Below are 17,538 nucleotides of genomic sequence, written 5' to 3'. Positions count from 1 at the left end.
CTCTCAAACACTGCTGTACGAGTGTGTGTAGAATGTAGGTTAATGTCCGCAAAGCAGCAGGTGTAGTGCTGGCCCTGAAAGCACAACGGCCGTATTAAAATACTACTCTTATACTACTAGTCACTGAGGCAGGAACAGCGAGACACACAATTAAACTCACCTGCTTTAATGAGGCCAACGTGCACAGTCGCTGTAGCCTACCCACTGCAGCGGTAGCCAGGTAAGAACACAACTGTAAACAACAAGAGCCCAGGTTTATACTCTCATGGAATCACAGACACCAAATTAATATAAATACTGCGGGGAGGGAGGACCACCAACCTAGGTGGCGTGGTGTTGTATCACAACACGCTAACAGGACCCAGGAAGGAGTGAGTCAGGGGTAGAGGGAGGACCACCAACCTAGGTGGCGTGGTGTTGTATCACAACACGCTAAACAGGACCCAGGAAGGAGTGAGTCAGGGGTAGAGGGAGGACCACCAACCTAGGTGGCGTGGTGTTGTATCACAACACGCTAACAGGACCCAGGAAGGAGTGAGTCAGGGGTAGAGGGAGGACCACCAACCTAGGTGGCGTGGTGTTGTATCACAACACGCTAACAGGACCCAGGAAGGAGTGAGTCAGGGGTAGAGGGAGGACCACCAACCTAGGTGGCGTGGTGTTGTATCACAACACGCTAAACAGGACCCAGGAAGGAGTGAGTCAGGGGTAGAGGGAGGACCACCAACCTAGGTGGCGTGGTGTTGTATCACAACACGCTAACAGGACCCAGGAAGGAGTGAGTCAGGGGTAGAGGGAGGACCACCAACCTAGGTGGCGTGGTGTTGTATCACAACACGCTAACAGGACCCAGGAAGGAGTGAGTCAGGGGTAGAGGGAGGACCACCAACCTAGGTGGCGTGCTAACAGGACCCAGGAAGGAGTGAGTCAGGGGTAGAGGGAGGACCACCAACCTAGGTGGCGTGGTGTTGTGTCACAACACGCTAACAGGACCCAGGAAGGAGTGAGTCAGGGGTAGAGGGAGGACCACCAACCTAGGTGGCGTGCTAACAGGACCCAGGAAGGAGTGAGTCAGGGGTAGAGGGAGGACCACCAACCTAGGTGGCGTGCTAACAGGACCCAGGAAGGAGTGAGTCAGGGGTAGAGGGAGGACCACCAACCTAGGTGGCGTGCTAACAGGACCCAGGAAGGAGTGAGTCAGGGGTAGAGGGAGGACCACCAACCTAGGTGGCGTGGTGTTGTGTCACAACACGCTAACAGGACCCAGGAAGGAGTGAGTCAGGGGTAGAGGGAGGACCACCAACCTAGGTGGCGTGCTAACAGGACCCAGGAAGGAGTGAGTCAGGGGTAGAGGGAGGACCACCAACCTAGGTGGCGTGCTAACAGGACCCAGGAAGGAGTGAGTCAGGGGTAGAGGGAGGACCACCAACCTAGGTGGCGTGCTAACAGGACCCAGGAAGGAGTGAGTCAGGGGTAGAGGGAGGACCACCAACCTAGGTGGCGTGGTGTTGTGTCACAACACGCTAACAGGACCCAGGAAGGAGTGAGTCAGGGGTAGAGGGAGGACCACCAACCTAGGTGGCGTGCTAACAGGACCCAGGAAGGAGTGAGTCAGGGGTAGAGGGAGGAGACACCAACCTAGGTGGCGTGGTATTGTGTCACAACACGCTAACAGGACCCAGGAAGGAGTAAGTCAGGGGTAGCCCCGAGGCTAAAACACAACAAGTGCTCACAGTCAAGTTCACAGTCAACTATTAAGTGCAGGCGATCGTAAAAACAGCAATGTGTGGAAACATACCTGCACTGATTTGCGGACCAAACGCGCTGCCACCCGACGGGACAGCGTTGTTTAGAGTGACCAACGTGTGGCACCCACCAGCAGTGTGTTTAGAGTGACCAACGTGTGGCACCCACCAGCAGTGTGTTTAGAGTGACCAACGTGTGGCACCCACCAGCAGTGTGGAAGAGAGAGACAGACAGCGTTGTTTAGAGTGACCAACGTGTGGCACCCACCAGCAGTGTGGCAGAGAGAGAGACAGACAGCGTTGTTTAGAGTGACCAACATGTGGCACCCACCAGCAGTGTGGCAGAGAGAGAGACAGACAGCGTTGTTTAGAGTGACCAACGTGGGGCACCCACCAGCAGTGTGTTTAGAGTGACCAACGTGTGGCACCCACCAGCAGTGTGTTTAGAGTGACCAACGTGTGGCACCCACCAGCAGTGTGGCAGAGTGACCAACGTGGGGCACCCACCAGCAGTGTGTTTAGAGTGACCGACGTGTGGCACCCACCAGCAGTGTGTTTAGAGTGACCGACGTGTGGCACCCACCAGCAGTGTGGCAGAGTGACCAACGTGGGGCACCCACCAGCAGTGTGTTTAGAGAGACCAACGTGTGGCACCCACCAGCAGTGTGTTTAGAGTGACCAACGTGTGGCACCCACCAGCAGTGTGTTTAGAGTGACCAACGTGTGGCACCCACCAGCAGTGTGTTTAGAGTGACCAACGTGTGGCACCCACCAGCAGTGTGTTTAGAGTGACCAACGTGTGGCACCCACCAGCAGTGTGTTTAGAGTGACCAACGTGTGGCACCCACCAGCAGTGTGTTTAGAGTGACCAACGTGTGGCACCCACCAGCAGTGTGGAAGAGAGAGACAGACAGCGTTGTTTAGAGTGACCAACGTGTGGCACCCACCAGCAGTGTGGCAGAGAGAGAGACAGACAGCGTTGTTTAGAGTGACCAACATGTGGCACCCACCAGCAGTGTGGCAGAGAGAGAGACAGACAGCGTTGTTTAGAGTGACCAACGTGGGGCACCCACCAGCAGTGTGTTTAGAGTGACCAACGTGTGGCACCCACCAGCAGTGTGTTTAGAGTGACCAACGTGTGGCACCCACCAGCAGTGTGGCAGAGTGACCAACGTGTGGCACCCACCAGCAGTGTGTTTAGAGTGACCAACGTGTGGCACCCACCAGCAGTGTGTTTAGAGTGACCAACGTGTGGCACCCACCAGCAGTGTGTTTAGAGTGACCAACGTGGGGCACCCACCAGCAGTGTGTTTAGAGTGACCAACGTGTGGCACCCACCAGCAGTGTGTTTAGAGTGACCAACGTGTGGCACCCACCAGCAGTGTGTTTAGAGTGACCAACGTGTGGCACCCACCAGCAGTGTGTTTAGAGTGACCAACGTGTGGCACCCACCAGCAGTGTGTTTAGAGTGGCCAACGTGTGGCACCCACCAGCAGTGTGTTTAGAGTGACCAACGTGTGGCACCCACCAGCAGTGTGTTTAGAGTGACCAACGTGTGGCACCCACCAGCAGTGTGTTTAGAGTGACCAACGTGGGGCACCCACCAGCAGTGTGTTTAGAGTGACCAACGTGTGGCACCCACCAGCAGTGTGTTTAGAGTGACCAACGTGTGGCACCCACCAGCAGTGTGTTTAGAGTGACCAACGTGTGGCACCCACCAGCAGTGTGTTTAGAGTGACCAACGTGTGGCACCCACCAGCAGTGTGTTTAGAGTGACCAACGTGGGGCACCCACCAGCAGTGTGTTTAGAGTGACCAACGTGTGGCACCCACCAGCAGTGTGTTTAGAGTGACCAACGTGTGGCACCCACCAGCAGTGTGTTTAGAGTGACCAACGTGTGGCACCCACCAGCAGTGTGTTTAGAGTGACCAACGTGTGGCACCCACCAGCAGTGTGTTTAGAGAGACCAACGTGTGGCACCCACCAGCAGTGTGTTTAGAGAGACCAACGTGTGGCACCCACCAGCAGTGTGTTTAGAGTGACCAACGTGTGGCACCCACCAGCAGTGTGTTTAGAGAGACCAACGTGTGGCACCCACCAGCAGTGTGTTTAGAGTGGCCAACGTGTGGCACCCACCAGCAGTGTGTTTAGAGTGACCAACGTGGGGCACCCACCAGCAGTGTGTTTAGAGTGACCAACGTGGGGCACCCACCAGCAGTGTGTTTAGAGTGACCAACGTGTGGCACCCACCAGCAGTGTGTTTAGAGTGACCAACGTGGGGCACCCACCAGCAGTGTGTTTAGAGTGGCCAACGTGGGGCACCCACCAGCAGTGTGTTTAGAGTGACCAACGTGGGGCACCCACCAGCAGTGTGTTTAGAGTGACCAACGTGTGGCACCCACCAGCAGTGTGTTTAGAGTGACCAACGTGTGGCACCCACCAGCAGTGTGTTTAGAGTGACCAACGTGGGGCACCCACCAGCAGTGTGTTTAGAGTGACCAACGTGGGGCACCCACCAGCAGTGTGTTTAGAGTGACCAACGTGGGGCACCCACCAGCAGTGTGTTTAGAGTGACCAACGTGTGGCACCCACCAGCAGTGTGTTTAGAGTGACCAACGTGTGGCACCCACCAGCAGTGTGTTTAGAGTGACCAACGTGGGGCACCCACCAGCAGTGTGTTTAGAGTGACCAACGTGTGGCACCCACCAGCAGTGTGTTTAGAGAGACCAACGTGTGGCACCCACCAGCAGTGTGTTTAGAGTGACCAACGTGTGGCACCCACCAGCAGTGTGTTTAGAGTGACCAACGTGTGGCACCCACCAGCAGTGTGTTTAGAGAGACCAACGTGTGGCACCCACCAGCAGTGTGTTTAGAGTGACCAACGTGTGGCACCCACCAGCAGTGTGTTTAGAGTGACCAACGTGTGGCACCCACCAGCAGTGTGTTTAGAGTGACCAACGTGTGGCACCCACCAGCAGTGTGTTTAGAGAGACCAACGTGTGGCACCCACCAGCAGTGTGTTTAGAGTGACCAACGTGTGGCACCCACCAGCAGTGTGTTTAGAGTGACCAACGTGTGGCACCCACCAGCAGTGTGTTTAGAGTGACCAACGTGTGGCACCCACCAGCAGTGTGTTTAGAGTGACCAACGTGTGGCACCCACCAGCAGTGTGTTTAGAGTGACCAACGTGGGGCACCCACCAGCAGTGTGTTTAGAGTGACCAACGTGTGGCACCCACCAGCAGTGTGTTTAGAGTGACCAACGTGGGGCACCCACCAGCAGTGTGTTTAGAGTGACCAACGTGTGGCACCCACCAGCAGTGTGTTTAGAGAGACCAACGTGGGGCACCCACCAGCAGTGTGTTTAGAGTGACCAACGTGTGGCACCCACCAGCAGTGTGTTTAGAGTGACCAACGTGTGGCACCCACCAGCAGTGTGTTTAGAGTGACCAACGTGGGGCACCCACCAGCAGTGTGTTTAGAGAGACCAACGTGTGGCACCCACCAGCAGTGTGTTTAGAGTGACCAACGTGTGGCACCCACCAGCAGTGTGTTTAGAGTGACCAACGTGGGGCACCCACCAGCAGTGTGTTTAGAGTGACCAACGTGTGGCACCCACCAGCAGTGTGTTTAGAGTGACCAACGTGTGGCACCCACCAGCAGTGTGTTTAGAGTGACCAACGTGTGGCACCCACCAGCAGTGTGTTTAGAGTGACCAACGTGGGGCACCCACCAGCAGTGTGTTTAGAGTGACCAACGTGTGGCACCCACCAGCAGTGTGTTTAGAGTGACCAACGTGTGGCACCCACCAGCAGTGTGTTTAGAGTGGCCAACGTGTGGCACCCACCAGCAGTGTGTTTAGAGTGGCCAACGTGTGGCACCCACCAGCAGTGTGTTTAGAGTGGCCAACGTGGGGCACCCACCAGCAGTGTGTTTAGAGTGACCAACGTGGGGCACCCACCAGCAGTGTGTTTAGAGTGGCCAACGTGGGGCACCCACCAGCAGTGTGTTTAGAGTGACCAACGTGGGGCACCCACCAGCAGTGTGTTTAGAGTGACCAACGTGGGGCACCCACCAGCAGTGTGTTTAGAGTGGCCAACGTGTGGCACCCACCAGCAGTGTGTTTAGAGTGGCCAACGTGGGGCACCCACCAGCAGTGTGTTTAGAGTGACCAACGTGGGGCACCCACCAGCAGTGTGTTTAGAGTGACCAACGTGGGGCACCCACCAGCAGTGTGTTTAGAGTGGCCAACGTGTGGCACCCACCAGCAGTGTGTTTAGAGTGGCCAACGTGTGGCACCCACCAGCAGTGTGTTTAGAGTGACCAACGTGGGGCACCCACCAGCAGTGTGTTTAGAGTGACCAACGTGTGGCACCCACCAGCAGTGTGTTTAGAGTGACCAACGTGTGCCACCCACCAGCAGTGTGTTTAGAGTGACCAACGTGTGGCACCCACCAGCAGTGTGTTTAGAGTGACCAACGTGTGGCACCCACCAGCAGTGTGTTTAGAGTGACCAACGTGTGGCACCCACCAGCAGTGTGTTTAGAGAGACCAACGTGTGGCACCCACCAGCAGTGTGTTTAGAGTGACCAACGTGGGGCACCCACCAGCAGTGTGTTTAGAGTGACCAACGTGGGGCACCCACCAGCAGTGTGTTTAGAGTGACCAACGTGTGGCACCCACCAGCAGTGTGTTTAGAGTGACCAACGTGTGGCACCCACCAGCAGTGTGTTTAGAGTGGCCAACGTGTGGCACCCACCAGCAGTGTGTTTAGAGTGGCCAACGTGTGGCACCCACCAGCAGTGTGTTTAGAGTGGCCAACGTGGGGCACCCACCAGCAGTGTGTTTAGAGTGACCAACGTGTGGCACCCACCAGCAGTGTGTTTAGAGTGACCGACGTGGGGCACCCACCAGCAGTGTGTTTAGAGTGACCGACGTGGGGCACCCACCAGCAGTGTGTTTAGAGTGACCGACGTGTGGCACCCACCAGCAGTGTGTTTAGAGTGACCGACGTGGGGCACCCACCAGCAGTGTGTTTAGAGTGACCGACGTGGGGCACCCACCAGCAGTGTGTTTAGAGTGACCGACGTGTGGCACCCACCAGCAGTGTGTTTAGAGTGACCGACGTGGGGCACCCACCAGCAGTGTGTTTAGAGTGACCAACGTGGGGCACCCACCAGCAGTGTGTTTAGAGTGACCAACGTGTGGCACCCACCAGCAGTGTGTTTAGAGTGACCAACGTGGGGCACCCACCAGCAGTGTGTTTAGAGTGACCAACGTGGGGCACCCACCAGCAGTGTGGCAGAGTGACCAACGTGTGGCACCCACCAGCAGTGTGTTTAGAGTGACCGACGTGGGGCACCCACCAGCAGTGTGTTTAGAGTGACCAACGTGTGGCACCCACCAGCAGTGTGTTTAGAGTGACCAACGTGTGGCACCCACCAGCAGTGTGTTTAGAGAGACCAACGTGTGGCACCCACCAGCAGTGTGTTTAGAGTGGCCAACGTGTGGCACCCACCAGCAGTGTGTTTAGAGAGACCAACGTGTGGCACCCACCAGCAGTGTGTTTAGAGTGGCCAACGTGTGGCACCCACCAGCAGTGTGTTTAGAGTGGCCAACGTGTGGCACCCACCAGCAGTGTGTTTAGAGTGACCAACGTGTGGCACCCACCAGCAGTGTGTTTAGAGTGACCAACGTGGGGCACCCACCAGCAGTGTGTTTAGAGTGACCAACGTGTGGCACCCACCAGCAGTGTGTTTAGAGAGACCAACGTGTGGCACCCACCAGCAGTGTGTTTAGAGTGACCAACGTGTGGCACCCACCAGCAGTGTGTTTAGAGTGACCAACGTGTGGCACCCACCAGCAGTGTGTTTAGAGAGACCAACGTGTGGCACCCACCAGCAGTGTGTTTAGAGAGACCAACGTGTGGCACCCACCAGCAGTGTGTTTAGAGTGACCAACGTGTGGCACCCACCAGCAGTGTGTTTAGAGTGACCGACGTGGGGCACCCACCAGCAGTGTGTTTAGAGTGACCGACGTGGGGCACCCACCAGCAGTGTGTTTAGAGTGACCGACGTGGGGCACCCACCAGCAGTGTGTTTAGAGTGACCGACGTGGGGCACCCACCAGCAGTGTGTTTAGAGTGACCGACGTGGGGCACCCACCAGCAGTGTGTTTAGAGTGACCGACGTGGGGCACCCACCAGCAGTGTGTTTAGAGTGACCAACGTGGGGCACCCACCAGCAGTGTGTTTAGAGTGACCAACGTGGGGCACCCACCAGCAGTGTGTTTAGAGTGACCAACGTGTGGCACCCACCAGCAGTGTGTTTAGAGTGACCAACGTGTGGCACCCACCAGCAGTGTGTTTAGAGTGACCAACGTGTGGCACCCACCAGCAGTGTGTTTAGAGTGGCCAACGTGTGGCACCCACCAGCAGTGTGTTTAGAGTGGCCAACGTGTGGCACCCACCAGCAGTGTGTTTAGAGAGACCAACGTGTGGCACCCACCAGCAGTGTGTTTAGAGTGACCAACGTGTGGCACCCACCAGCAGTGTGTTTAGAGTGACCAACGTGTGGCACCCACCAGCAGTGTGTTTAGAGTGGCCAACGTGTGGCACCCACCAGCAGTGTGTTTAGAGTGGCCAACGTGTGGCACCCACCAGCAGTGTGTTTAGAGAGACCAACGTGTGGCACCCACCAGCAGTGTGTTTAGAGTGGCCAACGTGTGGCACCCACCAGCAGTGTGTTTAGAGTGACCAACGTGTGACACCCACCAGCAGTGTGTTTAGAGTGACCAACGTGTGGCACCCACCAGCAGTGTGTTTAGAGTGACCAACGTGTGGCACCCACCAGCAGTGTGTTTAGAGTGACCAACGTGTGGCACCCACCAGCAGTGTGTTTAGAGAGACCAACGTGTGGCACCCACCAGCAGTGTGTTTAGAGTGACCAACGTGTGGCACCCACCAGCAGTGTGTTTAGAGTGACCAACGTGTGGCACCCACCAGCAGTGTGTTTAGAGTGACCAATGTGGGGCACCCACCAGCAGTGTGTTTAGAGTGACCAACGTGTGGCACCCACCAGCAGTGTGTTTAGAGTGACCAATGTGTGGCACCCACCAGCAGTGTGTTTAGAGTGACCAACGTGTGGCACCCACCAGCAGTGTGTTTAGAGTGACCAACGTGTGGCACCCACCAGCAGTGTGTTTAGAGTGACCGACGTGGGGCACCCACCAGCAGTGTGTTTAGAGTGACCGACGTGTGGCACCCACCAGCAGTGTGTTTAGAGTGGCCAACGTGTGGCACCCACCAGCAGTGTGTTTAGAGTGACCAATGTGTGGCACCCACCAGCAGTGTGTTTAGAGTGACCAACGTGTGGCACCCACCAGCAGTGTGTTTAGAGTGACCAACGTGTGGCACCCACCAGCAGTGTGTTTAGAGTGACCAACGTGTGGCACCCACCAGCAGTGTGTTTAGAGTGGCCAACGTGTGGCACCCACCAGCAGTGTGTTTAGAGTGGCCAACGTGTGGCACCCACCAGCAGTGTGTTTAGAGAGACCAACGTGTGGCACCCACCAGCAGTGTGTTTAGAGTGACCAACGTGTGGCACCCACCAGCAGTGTGTTTAGAGTGACCAACGTGGGGCACCCACCAGCAGTGTGTTTAGAGTGACCAACGTGTGGCACCCACCAGCAGTGTGTTTAGAGTGGCCAACGTGTGGCACCCACCAGCAGTGTGTTTAGAGTGGCCAACGTGTGGCACCCACCAGCAGTGTGTTTAGAGAGACCAACGTGTGGCACCCACCAGCAGTGTGTTTAGAGTGGCCAACGTGTGGCACCCACCAGCAGTGTGTTTAGAGTGACCAACGTGGGGCACCCACCAGCAGTGTGTTTAGAGTGACCAACGTGTGGCACCCACCAGCAGTGTGTTTAGAGTGGCCAACGTGTGGCACCCACCAGCAGTGTGTTTAGAGTGGCCAACGTGTGGCACCCACCAGCAGTGTGTTTAGAGAGACCAACGTGTGGCACCCACCAGCAGTGTGTTTAGAGTGGCCAACGTGTGGCACCCACCAGCAGTGTGTTTAGAGTGACCAACGTGTGACACCCACCAGCAGTGTGTTTAGAGTGACCAACGTGTGACACCCACCAGCAGTGTGTTTAGAGTGACCAACGTGTGGCACCCACCAGCAGTGTGTTTAGAGTGACCAACGTGTGGCACCCACCAGCAGTGTGTTTAGAGTGACCAACGTGTGGCACCCACCAGCAGTGTGTTTAGAGAGACCAACGTGTGGCACCCACCAGCAGTGTGTTTAGAGTGACCAACGTGTGGCACCCACCAGCAGTGTGTTTAGAGAGACCAACGTGTGGCACCCACCAGCAGTGTGTTTAGAGTGACCAACGTGTGGCACCCACCAGCAGTGTGTTTAGAGTGACCAACGTGTGGCACCCACCAGCAGTGTGTTTAGAGTGACCAACGTGTGGCACCCACCAGCAGTGTGTTTAGAGTGGCCAACGTGTGGCACCCACCAGCAGTGTGTTTAGAGTGGCCAACGTGTGGTACCCACCAGCAGTGTGTTTAGAGAGACCAACGTGTGGCACCCACCAGCAGTGTGTTTAGAGTGGCCAACGTGTGGCACCCACCAGCAGTGTGTTTAGAGTGACCAACGTGTGGCACCCACCAGCAGTGTGTTTAGAGTGGCCAACGTGTGGCACCCACCAGCAGTGTGTTTAGAGTGACCAACGTGTGGCACCCACCAGCAGTGTGTTTAGAGAGACCAACGTGTGGCACCCACCAGCAGTGTGTTTAGAGTGGCCAACGTGTGGCACCCACCAGCAGTGTGTTTAGAGTGACCAACGTGTGGCACCCACCAGCAGTGTGTTTAGAGTGACCAACGTGTGGCACCCACCAGCAGTGTGTTTAGAGAGACCAACGTGTGGCACCCACCAGCAGTGTGTTTAGAGTGACCAACGTGTGGCACCCACCAGCAGTGTGTTTAGAGTGACCAACGTGTGGCACCCACCAGCAGTGTGTTTAGAGTGACCAACGTGGGGCACCCACCAGCAGTGTGTTTAGAGTGACCAACGTGTGGCACCCACCAGCAGTGTGTTTAGAGTGACCAACGTGTGGCACCCACCAGCAGTGTGTTTAGAGTGACCAACGTGTGGCACCCACCAGCAGTGTGTTTAGAGTGACCAACGTGTGGCACCCACCAGCAGTGTGTTTAGAGTGACCAACGTGGGGCACCCACCAGCAGTGTGTTTAGAGTGACCAACGTGTGGCACCCACCAGCAGTGTGTTTAGAGTGACCAACGTGGGGCACCCACCAGCAGTGTGTTTAGAGTGACCAACGTGGGGCACCCACCAGCAGTGTGTTTAGAGTGACCAACGTGTGGCACCCACCAGCAGTGTGTTTAGAGTGACCAACGTGTGGCACCCACCAGCAGTGTGTTTAGAGTGACCAACGTGGGGCACCCACCAGCAGTGTGTTTAGAGTGACCAACGTGTGGCACCCACCAGCAGTGTGTTTAGAGTGACCAACGTGTGGCACCCACCAGCAGTGTGTTTAGAGTGACCAACGTGTGGCACCCACCAGCAGTGTGTTTAGAGTGACCAACGTGGGGCACCCACCAGCAGTGTGTTTAGAGTGACCAACGTGTGGCACCCACCAGCAGTGTGTTTAGAGTGACCAACGTGGGGCACCCACCAGCAGTGTGTTTAGAGTGACCAACGTGGGGCACCCACCAGCAGTGTGTTTAGAGTGGCCAACGTGTGGCACCCACCAGCAGTGTGTTTAGAGTGACCAACGTGTGGCACCCACCAGCAGTGTGTTTAGAGAGACCAACGTGTGGCACCCACCAGCAGTGTGTTTAGAGTGACCAACGTGGGGCACCCACCAGCAGTGTGTTTAGAGTGACCAACGTGGGGCACCCACCAGCAGTGTGTTTAGAGTGGCCAACGTGTGGCACCCACCAGCAGTGTGTTTAGAGTGACCAACGTGTGGCACCCACCAGCAGTGTGTTTAGAGAGACCAACGTGTGGCACCCACCAGCAGTGTGTTTAGAGTGACCAACGTGGGGCACCCACCAGCAGTGTGTTTAGAGTGACCAACGTGTGGCACCCACCAGCAGTGTGTTTAGAGTGACCAACGTGTGGCACCCACCAGCAGTGTGTTTAGAGTGACCAACGTGTGGCACCCACCAGCAGTGTGTTTAGAGTGACCAACGTGTGGCACCCACCAGCAGTGTGGCAGAGTGACCAACGTGTGGCACCCACCAGCAGTGTGTTTAGAGTGACCAACGTGTGGCACCCACCAGCAGTGTGTTTAGAGTGACCAACGTGTGGCACCCACCAGCAGTGTGTTTAGAGTGACCAACGTGTGGCACCCACCAGCAGTGTGTTTAGAGAGACCAACGTGTGGCACCCACCAGCAGTGTGTTTAGAGTGACCAACGTGGGGCACCCACCAGCAGTGTGTTTAGAGTGACCAACGTGTGGCACCCACCAGCAGTGTGTTTAGAGTGACCAACGTGGGGCACCCACCAGCAGTGTGTTTAGAGTGACCAACGTGTGGCACCCACCAGCAGTGTGTTTAGAGTGGCCAACGTGGGGCACCCACCAGCAGTGTGTTTAGAGAGACCAACGTGTGGCACCCACCAGCAGTGTGTTTAGAGTGACCAACGTGGGGCACCCACCAGCAGTGTGGAAGAGTGACCAACGTGTGGCACCCACCAGCAGTGTGTTTAGAGTGACCACCGTGGGGCACCCACCAGCAGTGTGTTTAGAGTGACCAACGTGTGGCACCCACCAGCAGTGTGTTTAGAGTGACCAACGTGTGGCACCCACCAGCAGTGTGGAAGAGTGACCAACGTGGGGCACCCACCAGCAGTGTGTTTAGAGTGACCAACGTGGGGCACCCACCAGCAGTGTGTTTAGAGAGACCAACGTGTGGCACCCACCAGCAGTGTGTTTAGAGTGACCAACGTGTGGCACCCACCAGCAGTGTGTTTAGAGTGACCAACGTGTGGCACCCACCAGCAGTGTGGAAGAGTGACCAACGTGGGGCACCCACCAGCAGTGTGTTTAGAGTGACCAACGTGTGGCACCCACCAGCAGTGTGTTTAGAGTGACCAACGTGTGGCACCCACCAGCAGTGTGGAAGAGTGACCAACGTGTGGCACCCACCAGCAGTGTGTTTAGAGTGACCACCGTGGGGCACCCACCAGCAGTGTGTTTAGAGTGACCAACGTGTGGCACCCACCAGCAGTGTGTTTAGAGTGACCAACGTGTGGCACCCACCAGCAGTGTGTTTAGAGTGACCAACGTGGGGCACCCACCAGCAGTGTGTTTAGAGTGACCAACGTGTGGCACCCACCAGCAGTGTGTTTAGAGTGACCACCGTGGGGCACCCACCAGCAGTGTGTTTAGAGTGACCAACGTGTGGCACCCACCAGCAGTGTGTTTAGAGTGACCAACGTGGGGCACCCACCAGCAGTGTGGCAGAGTGACCAACGTGTGGCACCCACCAGCAGTGTGTTTAGAGTGACCAACGTGGGGCACCCACCAGCAGTGTGTTTAGAGAGACCAACGTGTGGCACCCACCAGCAGTGTGTTTAGAGTGACCAACGTGTGGCACCCACCAGCAGTGTGTTTAGAGTGACCAACGTGTGGCACCCACCAGCAGTGTGTTTAGAGAGACCAACGTGTGGCACCCACCAGCAGTGTGTTTAGAGTGACCAACGTGTGGCACCCACCAGCAGTGTGTTTAGAGTGACCAACGTGTGGCACCCACCAGCAGTGTGTTTAGAGTGACCGACGTGTGGCACCCACCAGCAGTGTGTTTAGAGTGACCGACGTGGGGCACCCACCAGCAGTGTGTTTAGAGTGACCAACGTGTGGCACCCACCAGCAGTGTGTTTAGAGTGACCAACGTGGGGCACCCACCAGCAGTGTGTTTAGAGTGACCAACGTGTGGCACCCACCAGCAGTGTGTTTAGAGTGACCAACGTGTGGCACCCACCAGCAGTGTGTTTAGAGAGACCAACGTGTGGCACCCACCAGCAGTGTGGCAGAGTGACCAACGTGTGACACCCACCAGCAGTGTGGCAGAGTGACCAACGTGTGGCACCCACCAGCAGTGTGTTTAGAGTGACCAACGTGTGGCACCCACCAGCAGTGTGTTTAGAGTGACCAACGTGTGGCACCCACCAGCAGTGTGTTTAGAGTGACCAACGTGTGGCACCCACCAGCAGTGTGTTTAGAGTGACCAACGTGTGACACCCACCAGCAGTGTGGCAGAGTGACCAACGTGTGGCACCCACCAGCAGTGTGTTTAGAGAGACCAACGTGTGGCACCCACCAGCAGTGTGTTTAGAGTGACCAACGTGTGACACCCACCAGCAGTGTGTTTAGAGTGACCAACGTGTGGCACCCACCAGCAGTGTGTTTAGAGTGACCAACGTGGGGCACCCACCAGCAGTGTGTTTAGAGTGACCAACGTGTGGCACCCACCAGCAGTGTGTTTAGAGAGACCAACGTGTGGCACCCACCAGCAGTGTGTTTAGAGTGATCAACGTGTGGCACCCACCAGCAGTGTGGCAGAGTGACCAACGTGTGGCACCCACCAGCAGTGTGTTTAGAGTGACCAACGTGTGGCACCCACCAGCAGTGTGGCAGAGTGACCAACGTGTGGCACCCACCAGCAGTGTGTTTAGAGTGACCAACGTGTGGCACCCACCAGCAGTGTGTTTAGAGTGACCAACGTGTGGCACCCACCAGCAGTGTGTTTAGAGTGACCAACGTGTGGCACCCACCAGCAGTGCGGCAGAGAGAGAGACAGACAGCTGACATAACGCCGCCGTGCCACTCATCAAGCCCTAATCAGTGGGCGGAGGACGGGCCGTGACAGCGTGGGAACGCTCACGCCCATCCTGCCACACATGCATTAGGAGAGATAACAAAATAACAATTCTTCTACATTCTCTAATTGTGTAGACTTCTAGTAAATTAAGTAATGCAGGTGTTTAACAATAATGTAACTCTTGAGAGCGTAAAATGAAACGGTTTCATTGTACGCTCTCAAGAGTTAAGGATCTATAAGGGTCCATTTGGTTACCAACTCTCCATCAGTTTAGGGACCACCTGGAACTCCCTCAGGGACCACTGGTGGTCCCCGGACCACTGGTTGAAAACCACTGGTCTACGAGGCTAAACCTCATTGGATGGTGGCTTGTGGCTCAGATGCTGAATGAATAGTGGGCCTTGAAATGAAAAAGGTTGAAAACCACATATCTATGCAAAACCACACCGTTACATAGTCTATTATTGTATTATCTAGGGCATTAAGCAACTAGTAAATCCACTAGTCGACCTTGTTGGTACTAGTTGATAAGAAAAAAAAGTTTTCCTCGATTTTGTAGGCCTCCGTCATAGTCTGGAGCAATGCTCAAATGCCTCCGTCATAGTCTGGAGCAATGCTCAAATGCCTCCGTCATAGTCTGGAGCAATGCTCAAATGCTTCCGTCATAGTCTGGAGCAATGCTCAAATGCCTCCGTCATAGTCTGGAGCAATGCTCAAATGCTTCCGTCATAGTCTGGAGCAATGCTCAAATGCCTCCGTCATAGTCTGGAGCAACGGAATCTCTGATCATGATGAGTAAGCCTCCTCTCCGCTTCCGTTTCGTCTTCGAATGAACCGCGGTGCAAATGGCTTCGTCAGGCGTCTATATGAATGAACCGCGGTGCAAATGGCTTCGTCAGGCGTCTATATGAATGAACCGCGGTGCAAATGGCTTCGTCAGGCGTCTATATGAATGAACCGCGGTGCAAATGGCTTCGTCAGGCGTCTATATGAATGAACCGCGGTGCAAATGGCTTCGTCAGACGTCTATATATGAACACAATTGGCTCTTGTTCGGGGGAGGGAATCCGGACTGGTCAAAAATGGTGTCTACGCTGACCCTCTTGGCCTGTGCTTCAAATTAAAGTGACTTATGTGAAGAAGTGAATGAATCTATTTGTTTCTCAGATACATTGTTCATAAACCTTTTTCTTTATTTTTTGAGTGGTGCAACCACTCCAAGGAACAGCAATGTCCGTGTTACCTATGTGACACCTACCTATGTGACTATGAGCACCAGTACCAATGAGTACCAAAAGTGGCACTGTTGTGCCAGAAACAGAGAGAGAGAGAGAGAGATAGTGCTGCACTGTTGCCTGCTAATGAGAGAGAGAGGGGGGGGGGGGGGGATTTGCACCACTCAGTTCACACAGGTGTGATTTTTGTTTTCCACAGACACCCAGCGATGGGATCCACTCGGTAAGGCTAGCGATCGGTAACGGCATCAGAGCCGACGTGTGGCGAGAGTTCTTAAAGCGCTTCGGAGACGTCCGGATCAACGAGCTGTACGCCTCGACGGAGGGAAACATCAGCCTGATCAACTACATTGGCAAGGTCGGAGCGGTGGGGCGGCTGAACGTCTTCCACAAGGTAATCATCTTTATCTCCATGGCAATCATTACCATGACAACATTTTGGTCGACGCAACGTCTTTTTTTTTCTTTCATTCATTATGTTTACATATAAATCCATCCACCATCTTCAACCGCTTATCCGTAGTCGGGTCGCGGGGCAACAGCTCCACTAGCCCATTTTGACCTGAGATCAGATTCTAAAAATGTCTTCTACATCCTGACAGTTTTCTGAAAAAGCTATGTTTCTATGTCAGTCGTTCTTCGATTATTCAAAAATAGCAGACCTACAAGCTCGTAGCACGCCACTCGGTGGCGCACTATGAGCTTGTAGATCTGCTATTTTTCAATAGCTAAAGCATATCATAATGCTAACACCAAAAGGGGTTCCCGCCCAGAATGGGCTAGAGAGCTCCAGACTTCCCTCTGCAGAGCAACATTAGTATAACCTAATTCTCTGGAATGCCGGCAGATATTGGAGATATAAACCCTCCAACTCATCCTTGGTCTGCCCCGGGGTCTCCCCCCAGTGGGACGTGATCCTTGGTCTGCCCCGGGGTCTCCCCCCAGTGGGACGTGGTCCTTGGTCTGCCCCGGGGTCTCCTCCCAGTGGGACGTGATCCTTGGTCTGCCCCGGGGTCTCCCCCCAGTGGGACGTGGTCCTTGGTCTGCCCCGGGGTCTCCCCCCAGTGGGACGTGATCCTTGGTCTGCCCCGGGGTCTCCTCCCAGTGGGACGTGGTCCTTGGTCTGCCCCGGGGTCTCCTCCCAGTGGGACGTGGTCCTTGGTCTGCCCCGGGGTCTCCTCCCAGTGGGACGTGCATCGAGGACCTCCCTAGGGAGACGCTCGAGAGGCATCCTAACCAGATGCCCGAACCACCTAAGCTGGCTCCTTTTCAAGCCAAGAAGCAGTGACTCTACTCCGAGTCCCTCCCACGTGACTGAACTTCTCACCCTATCTCTAAGGAAGATGCCAGCCACCCGTCTGAGGAAACTACGCAACCTTATTCTTTCGGTCGTGACCTACACTTCATGACCATAGGTGAGAGTAGGAAAATTGCTCGATTGCTTTGCCTTCTGGCTCAGCTCTCTTTTCGTCACGACAGTGCGTTACAGCGACGGCAATACTGCCCCTGCCGATCTCCTTCTCTGTCCTCCCCTCACTCGTGAACAAGACCCCAAGGTACCCATTTTGACCTGAGATCAGAGTCTAAAAATGTCTTCTACATCCTGACAGTTTTCTGAAAAAGCTATGTTTCTATGTCAGTCGCTCTTCGATTTTTCAAAAATAACAGACCTACAAGCTCGTAGCGCGCCACTCGGTGCCGCGCTATGA

The 17,538-nt window shown here is 55.3% G+C and overlaps 1 protein-coding gene across 1 annotated transcript in view; it reads left to right on the top strand.

Annotated features, from left to right (window-relative positions):
* The window catches only part of LOC306931483 (long-chain fatty acid transport protein 2-like), a gene marked incomplete at both ends in the record, with an annotated part of 45,004 nt that overhangs the window by 13,367 nt on the left and 14,099 nt on the right, over positions 1 to 17,538 (top strand). Inside the window, one exon of the mRNA XM_079512882.1 lies at positions 16,029 to 16,223. Coding sequence (XP_079369008.1) covers positions 16,029 to 16,223 — 195 coding nt within the window. The remainder of the gene's footprint in view (positions 1 to 16,028; positions 16,224 to 17,538) is intronic.

This window comes from Electrona antarctica (genome assembly GCF_951216825.1).
Source record: "Electrona antarctica genome assembly, chromosome: 10".
In the NCBI taxonomy this organism is placed as follows: domain Eukaryota; kingdom Metazoa; phylum Chordata; class Actinopteri; order Myctophiformes; family Myctophidae; genus Electrona; species Electrona antarctica.
The sequence above is the reverse complement of the archived record's forward strand: the minus strand, read 5'-3'. Positions and strand labels throughout refer to the sequence as shown.